The sequence below is a fragment of the Olea europaea genome, chromosome 3 (assembly GCF_002742605.1).
Source record: "Olea europaea var. sylvestris chromosome 3, O_europaea_v1, whole genome shotgun sequence".
Lineage (NCBI taxonomy): Eukaryota > Viridiplantae > Streptophyta > Magnoliopsida > Lamiales > Oleaceae > Olea > Olea europaea.
In genome coordinates this window covers 19,428,786-19,437,698 of record NC_036239.1, presented here as the reverse complement: position 1 = coordinate 19,437,698, position 8,913 = coordinate 19,428,786, and the positions used below count along the sequence as shown (strand labels likewise).

At 35.3% G+C, this 8,913-nt stretch overlaps 1 protein-coding gene and 1 pseudogene across 6 annotated transcripts; both read right to left on the bottom strand.

The window, feature by feature from the left end:
* Positions 1-722: 722 nt before the first annotated feature.
* On the bottom strand, positions 723-2,702 carry LOC111379487 (annotated as a pseudogene).
* Positions 2,703-4,312: 1,610 nt separating this feature from the next.
* LOC111388852 (zinc finger protein GIS2-like) lies at positions 4,313-8,668 on the bottom strand. 6 transcript variants are annotated; one of them, XM_023013694.1, is made up of 4 exons: positions 8,564-8,668; positions 5,710-5,922; positions 5,211-5,303; positions 4,313-5,047 (listed from the first exon to the last, which is right to left on the bottom strand). In XM_023013694.1, exons 2-4 carry the CDS (start codon positions 5,844-5,846, stop codon positions 4,519-4,521), a joined length of 759 nt encoding a protein of 252 aa, XP_022869462.1. In that variant the 5' UTR covers positions 5,847-5,922; positions 8,564-8,668; the 3' UTR covers positions 4,313-4,518. The 6 variants fall into 6 exon arrangements, with proteins under 6 accessions (XP_022869462.1, XP_022869471.1, XP_022869434.1 ...); XM_023013703.1 differs by having other exon boundaries at positions 5,710-6,222; positions 8,564-8,645; XM_023013666.1 differs by having other exon boundaries at positions 5,710-6,222; positions 8,404-8,642.
* Positions 8,669-8,913: the final 245 nt, after the last annotated feature.

Genomic DNA, 8,913 nt, shown 5'->3' with positions numbered 1-8,913 from the left:
TTTGATTTAATTTTCAAAAATATGAGTTTGAAAGTATGTCACTTGACTACGAGTTTCTTTGGAAAGATCCAACCCGAGTATCCGAACCACGTTATTATAATTAAAAATTTAAGCAGATAATTTTCTTAAAAGACAAGACTAAAGAATGGTTTGGAGTATGTGTTTGTTGGAACATGTAATTTTTATAGTAGTAATAGATACTAAAATTTCTATTATATAATTAAAATACAATACTTAAAATGAGTATGACAAATGTTCGTTGTCGACATTTGTCACCTTCGTGCTCAAGGCCGTTACTGAAAAGGTGTTAATTGTGGTTGCTTAGTATAAGTGGAGAAATAGAAACAAGTATGACGTAAAGTTACAGAGATATCTTGTGTGTCTATATATATATACACGCACACACACACATATATATATATAACTGTCAAGATATTTTTAGATATTCTGTTAGTTTGGCACAACCCGAACTTGCAAATAATGCAAGGACCAACATGACCTGTGGGTTTGGTTGTACTGGACGAGATGAACCTTCGAGGGAGCTATGATTGTTAATTTATTTTGTTTCTAACTGACTCCAAAAGGAACCAGGCTACCTGAGGATTTGATGACATTGTAGTCTGTAGATTACGCGTGGAGAGAGCATCAGATCATTTTCCAACACATTTTGCTAATAAAAGAAAACATCGAGCTCAAAGTTTTCATCTTTTCACATCGAAACTTTAAAACAAAATCGAAATTTTATGCGTTAAAACGAGATTTTGCACATTGGGATTAACGTTCAGTAAGTTAAAATAGATCGAACTCTTCTTGCACGCAATGAATTGGGAATGATCTTTGATGAAAAATTCACTATATATAGTAATTACTATATCCATAATCCAAATATCTAACCATGTATGACATTCCTTTAGGATTATCCCCTAGAATGTTATCAACTTGCCTCTTGGCTATATGTCGAAGCATTGTTGGACTAATGCTAACACTACCACAGTTCAGAGTCTGAGACAGTATTTCCAAGTAATTGGCCTGAACGAGCAAGAGGAACGAGATAAATGAGACCTCCAGGAGGGAACTCTATGTGGTAGGACGAAGACTCGGCAAAAAGTGCGCACATAAAGCTATCTGCTGATGCTTTCGATGTCTCCAATGAGTATATATTCCTTTTCAAGAATTCCTACAACAATATTAAGCAATTTTTCGCATTCAAAAAACTGGAAATTTTTTCACCATGTCATAAATATATCGATATTAACCTTCGATGCTAGGACGTTTAGACCGGCATGCTTGTTGCCCCGTCAGAATTCGTTAATGTTGTCATCTGCACCTCATGTTCTGCCATTTTCCTGTATGTAATTGAGGTAAGAGTCACACCTTGAGAAGCTCTCCTTAGCCATGCTGCACCACACAAAAATTCATCCTGTCAATTAAAATTTATATAACCAATTAGATTGCTTGAACAACTTGATAAGGTACTCCGATATAGCAATAGAATTCACAACATAGTACAAGGATTAATTTAGTAATGTACATAAAAGCAGAATGTTTGGCAAAATATAATTGCCTGGTATCCATCAAAATCGAAGTAAAATCTATAATATTCAAGTTATCGGTCTAAGCCTCTCGATAACTATCTGCAAATTCAAAAAACCCGAATAGAAGTTCTCTAAAGTGTCTCAGCGGCAGCGTATCTGAGATCAGATTATCAGAATGCAATGGACGCCACAGCCAGAGCTGCTGCAGTCTCCCCTACGACATCAGAAGCCGTATTTGGAGCATCAACAGTGTCCATATCTTCTGGTCTCTCCAAGAGTTATGGTCTAAAAATTGGATCCCTTAACATTCCAAACAAATTTAAGGTCCAAAGTTCAAATATAAAACTAGTGATAAAAAAAAAAAAAAAAAAAAAGTACAGTAGCTTGATGGAAAGAAGAAATTGTTTGTAAAAGTGATTTAAAAATGAAAAATGTTACTCAACCACATTGTTTGACACAAAGGTTGACGCATCTCTCACAGTCGAGGTGTGGGTCCCACGCGAATAAAATAATGCCAAACTCCCATGTGTTTGTGATGTGTAAACCTTGTGTCAACCGATGTGGTCATGTAGCACGGCCCAAAATGAAAAATGCTGAACTTTAAGAATAGGGAGTGGCTGCTAAACTTTCTGCACAAATAAGAGGTGCGCAAAGAGAGAGTACTCTTTTTAGGACAATGCTACATGTGCATAATTTTTTTACCTAATCCTTTACCTACTACTCATAACAGGGAATAGGAACCACATTTGGGAATTTTTATAATCACGCGTGCATTGTGAGAGGTGGCAACTTTCAGTACATTATATTTGGTACAAATAGAATTATTTTTCTTTTTAACCCAAGAAATGTAAATGTGCAGGAATATAACTTTTTTCTAGCTTTAATTTATTTATGTTTTTTGTTCTGTTACACTTTCATATTGAGGGATGGAAACTTGGGCTACCTTCTTTTGTAAAGGTACATTATGCTGATACTCTTCTCTTATTTATCAAGCGAGGGTTTCGTCTCAAAAAATTAAAGACTTATTTGTCAAGTTAACCACCAGCAAGTTAGAGAAGAGAATCTTCAGTGGGGTGGGCACACCAATGTCAAGTTAACCACTAACAAGTTAGAGGAGAGAATCTTTAGTGGGACGGGCGCACCATCCCAGTGGGGCGGGCACACCATCTGTGTGAGGAGCCACCTGCAAGGTGGTTCAACCTGATAGGGCGGTCACACCACGTGTGAAGTTTCTTTCCAGTTAGAGATGTGCAAAAGAATCGCAACTAAAAAGTAAAAATCGTTCAATTCTGATATGGATCGATTCTGGTACCCAAAATAGAGAATCGGTTCTGATCCAACTTTTCTTTCTTGAATCTTGAGGCTGGTACATGCAGTTAACCCATTTTTCATTTTCCTTCTTTACACGACAATAAGCCCAATATTTTTTATTTCTTTAAAGCCACGATAAACCCAATTTAATTTAAAGCACGCATCAGAACCTTTTTCACACTTCTTCAAGCTTCAAATCACTAATGTTTACACCCAAATTTTGTCTTCATCTAATGAGACTGTGTTTAATTTAGGATGGGACCAATAGTTCTATTATAAGATAATCATTAGCTCTGAAGTTGGTTCGAATTGAAAACCACTCTCCTCTACAACAAGCCACAAGTCTTTCTACAAAGTTTAGTCGCCAAGAATAAAGTTCATGTTTGGCAAAGCTTAAGAAAATTCACATATAAGTTAATAAATAATTTTTTTTTATTAATTAATGTTCAGAACAATAATAATAATAATAATAATAATAATAATAATAATAATAATAATAATAATAATAATAATAATAATAATAATAATAATAATAATAATAATAATAATAATAATAATAATAATAATAATAATAATAATAATAATAATAATAATAATAATAATAATAATAATAATAATAATAATAATAATAATAAGGCAAAAACCACAAAAATATTTGCAACTGACAATTTTCAATTTTCTCAGAGTTCTCAAAAGCATATAGACTTTCAGAGTAATAAATTGTTCCAATAGTCATTGAACTTAAATCAATGTCTTTGATTGATCACTAAAATTTAAAATGTCAAGTTTTAGTCACTGAACTTGGGCATATGTCTTCGATTACTCACCAAAGCTTAAAATGTCGAGTTTTAACCACTGAATTTTGAAAAAATGCTGTATATTATTCACTGTAAACTTGATATTTTTTAAAGTTTAACAGTTATGTTAGTGAGTAACGTACGATATTTTTTCAAAGTTCAGTGGTTAAAACTCGACATTTTAAAAATTCTAAACTTATCATTTTATTTGGTCAAAATTGGTCAAATTAACTTTTCTTAGTCAATCAACAGTCAAATGAACGATTTGGATACCAAGTGCTAATTTCTCTACGGTTTGAAATCTCCACTAACACAAAGTGCAGGGTAAAATAAAGTTTGCAAAAAAAAACCAAAGAATTGGAACCACTGCCAAAAATTTTCCCTAAAGAAAGAGGAAATTCAAGTTAATCTTATGTTACAAGTCCATTGCCTTGTAAACTCCAATTTGCACGGTAAGGCCGACAGTATAACACTAAACAAGATTAAGAAAATAAAAAACAAATTGAAATCTTTTCCATGGTATCATAGTATTGTCCAATCAAGTCCAGTTCCATGTACCCCCCCTTGCCCTAAAGAACTCTTAGGGATGTAAACCTTTGAAAATGAATAGCAGGTCCTATTATCATTAACCCACCCACAATCGAGAAAATCACAAAATTTCACACATCATGCAACATTTATGGCACCGAACACGGGCTGTTAAGTATTCCATAATGAACGAGCTTAGTTGAAAATAGTACAATCATAACAATTTTCCAAGAACTAAGTCAAGATTTGCCGAGTTCAAACCTTAAAATCACTCTAAAAGATGAAAACAACAATCTCACTTCAAATAACAAAACAAGTAAGGAATGAGCCACATATCTCATCCGTTTTTAATACCTTCTAGGAAAGCGGTCCATGAACCTCCCAGAAGGACACTCGAATGCCATGTGTCCTCTTCCCCCACAGTTATGACATATAGCCATTGCAATACAATCACGACTCATATGCCCTATCTGGTTGCAGTTCCGACACACAATGTCTCGGTATCCACCTCCACGAAACCCACCCCTCTCTTCAAGGATATTGCCCTTTGTGCACTCTCTAGCCACGTGGCCAGATATATTGCACAAATTGCAGACAGGATCATTCTGACAATCACGGGCGAGATGACCTGGTTTCCTACAATTCTTGCAGGCCTTGTCATTTGTACAATCAGCCGCCATATGGCCTTGCTTAAAGCAGTTATTGCACAGCCTCAGATCACCAGGTGGCAATGGTGGAGCAGTGCAATCCCTTGCACGGTGTCCTGCCTTACCACAAGTATGGCAGATTCCCTCATTAGGACAATTTCCAGCCATATGGCCAGGTTCTCGACAGTTCCAGCAAAGAGATTTCGTCGTGCATTCTGATGCAATATGCCTGATTTAATTTAAGAAGAAACAAAAGCAAAGACAAAAAGGTAAACATTAATCCTCAATACACTTGGAGTACAGTTTGTGCTGGGAAACATAAAATCATTAAAAGGAAAAAAGAATTGCTACAATAGATGAACATAGCTCAAAAGGATTCGAAGAACTCTTACCCAGGAAGACCACAATTGTGACAGATTGCCACATTAGGGCATTCTCTGGCAAAATGACCGGGCCTTTTGCAGTTATTGCACAGAGTACTCTGACTGCAAAGAACATCGTACTAAAACTGTTAATATCCCAGTATATCACCAGAAGAGAGCAAAATATTATTAAAAAATGTAAGATATCATAAAGGCCGTTAAGCAGAAAGTATACCAGAGCAGCAACTCAACAACAATATAATACTTTGAAAACAATGATAACAAATTTCCAGACTTTTTCCTTTATTAATTTTTTTTATTTTACAAGAGATGGGAGGAGAAACAGAACTATGAAGATTTATTCCAGATCCAAGCATGAACTTAAAAATATAACCTAAAGCGAGGTAAGGCATCAGATCTGTTCCCATTTCAGATAATATCCCACACATCAATTATTTTCTTCTTCCCAACCAACATGTACAATTTCCAGGAAAGTTACAAACATGTGAATGAATTGAGACCAGATAACCTGAAACCCCGACGTGAGTCCCGTCTATATGGTGCATCACGGTAAGAATACCGTTCAGTACGCATCTTACGATCCATTGGGCTCCGGCTCCTGCTCCTGCTTCGACTTCTGCTCCGGCTCCTGTTGTCTAAGCTCATTTTCAAAACTACACCACTCTGTAAACCACCAACTACCTGGAAAAATATCACCAACACCACAGCTGCTGCCACCTCCCTGTCCACCACAACCACACCCAAAGCCACATCAGTGAGTCCACATTTTTATCCTTCATGATTTAAACACCAAATTCCCACACAACTATTACAATTTTTCAACAAACACCACCACCATACATCGGTTATAGAATTGAACACAGCACCTGCTGAATTCCCTAATTCAACAAAATACTGTCTAACCACATCCATAGCATTCAAGCATCTCATGTTATATGCATCACGTCAACTACTAACAAAGAACTTAAACAAATCGCTTTTCAGCACATGTCATACATATATATGAGAGTGATTCCATAACCTGCACACACACCCATGACAACAGTTAGAACTTGTGAATGATTTGGACGAATGGCATCCATCACACAAGTGACAAATAAATATGAAACTAAAGAAGAAAATGAACAAATTTTCCATATGCCAGGGAATCAAATGCAACGGATCATGACTGCAACAGATCATGACCAACTACACCTTTATATGAGTAAATTATACAGCGTCTGCTATTGCAAGCAGAGGTGCAAGCTTTGAATAGGTAGCTCTTCACTGTAGTATCATCAACATTTTCTACAATTTATCGTGAAAGACCTCATATAAACAAATAGAATCATTTCCATTTACGCTTTTTTCCACCACTAATGCATAGTATTATGCATGAAACAATATTTGGATATTCAATGAATATTATCTTCATTATGATTCACCAGAGCCAAAAGGTTCTAAAGAATTGACCATGTGCCGCAGTTATACTTCTACGTGTAGGATATTACAAAATTCAGATCCAACACAATCTGATCTGAGTTGGGGGAAACATAAGGACGCCATGATTCATAGGTTATCCAATTTATTTTCACAAGAAAATTCAAGAAATTTTGCCAGAAGAAACTTGTATGAGAAATGACAGAAACAAGAGACAAAAAAGCAGCAATTGTCTTATTTCCCCATCTATCGCTCCAACAACATTGCTTGTCTCTCTTGACTCTTGAGGTGATGAAACAAAAATCTCAAAACATGCCATTGACTATAAATTCACCATATATATCTGGATAAAGTCACAGAAGGTTACAACAATAAAGCAGACATTCTAAATGTACAGCTCTTCTATTTGCACCTGGAAGAATGGACTTTAGCACAATGATTTGTGTCATGTAAAACTGCTTTCTCTCAAACTGAACATTTCACGCCATATTTCTATATGTTTAGCAGTTTTAAAAAAAGGCAAAATCAAGTACTAAGGTGTTTTACCTCCCTGGGATGAGGCATGTTTGACTCACTTTAAGGCGTAAGGATAGACCTAAACCAGTAAACCATAAACTATCTAAAAATTTTATAATACCACATTTGAATAAAATTAATGCTGAACGCCCTTGAAATTTAAATTGGATCGTCAAAGTAGCAAGTGATAAATTTTTAAGGTAGTGATCACATAATAAAGCACTAAACAAATAGCACTAAAAGTATAAAACAACTGAATCAATTAACAGGCTATTTAAGAATTTTGCTTGTTATGACTTTAGAGGAAGTCAAAGATCGAAAATATTAACACAAAGATGGCAAGAAAATAAAATAAATATTAAAGTCGTGTATCACATCCTGTCACTGGGAAGTCGAAGGGTTAACGCACTTCAATTGTAGAAGGCTAGGTAATAACTCTTTGCTTCTTCTCATCTCTAATTTCCAGTTTTTTCTAGATCTCATGGTTGGTCTGTGTTTAAAATGCCCCACGACCCCTTGAGATGTCCTAGGCTAAAAAATCCTAAAAGATGAGACCAATGACAAGAAGCACAAGGTAACTGGATTCACACTCGGCTGCCTCAAGGCTTATGCCCCTCAATAAGTTAGGGAGCTATCCTCTACAAACAAAACTCAGAGTTTGAGCTTAGAGGTAATATTACATCTCTGTCACAAGCACATAACTTAATAATAGCAATTCAATAATCCATTATAGAAATAAATGTTGCAGATCAAAAAGGACCTTCTGGATGCTAAAAGACAAAATACAGAATAATGCAGGTTCAGAACAGATTCATCGTACCTGGAGTTACCAAACTTAACATCAAATGGGACTACAGTGATGGATGAGGAAGCAACTTATGAAATATGCAATAAGGCCCTTTTTAAGCCACATTATTTGAAAAAAATACATTCTTTCAATAGTAATTTGACATCATTTCAACCGCACATTCTTCAATAAAATAATATTATCCGCAAATCCAAAATTTTTCCTTATTTTTTAACCACACATCTCTACTCAACACACTGTTCAAAAATGCAATTTCATTCCAATAATGTGTATATTCCAATAAATTAGAAATTAAATATTATTCCCCACAGTAGGGAAGTATACTACTTTTTCGTTAGGAAGAAAAATCAGGACACTGATACACGGAACTCAGATCCGTAACTTGTTCTACATGCTAGTACCAAAAGACTAACACATAAGCGAAAGAAATTTATGACAAATTATGTACGGGAATAAAACCTTAGCTTACAAAATCGCTAAATCACCCGAAATCAACTGACGAAACAAGGCCGAATCATGAATATCGCGGAATCAGAAACCCTAAGAATAAAACATATGCCTCCGCCCTAAGCAGTAAATCTAGATTAATCGTAAAAATTGTAAGAAACGAGAGAGCGACCTCGAGAGACGGGTCAGTTGGACACTGGGCACCGAATGTTATGGAAAAAATTGGGGAAGGGCAGATGCGAAGTGAGAGTTAATTGTTCTACCATAAACTGAAGTTAAATTCATGTTTTTGATTGGTCATTGAAGTAGGAATGGCAGTGGGCGGGTCCAGAGTGGCGGGGTCGCGGGGTGAAGCCACGTCCCATTTATCCTCCGTTTAATTTTACTTTATTTTTTATTTTAAATTATGTTATTGTTAGAAAATAAAATATAAATTCAAAATTTTAGAATTCAAAGAAAACACTTGAAATAAACAATTTCAAATAAAATTACTTTTTGACTAAATTTTATTTCTTTTATAAT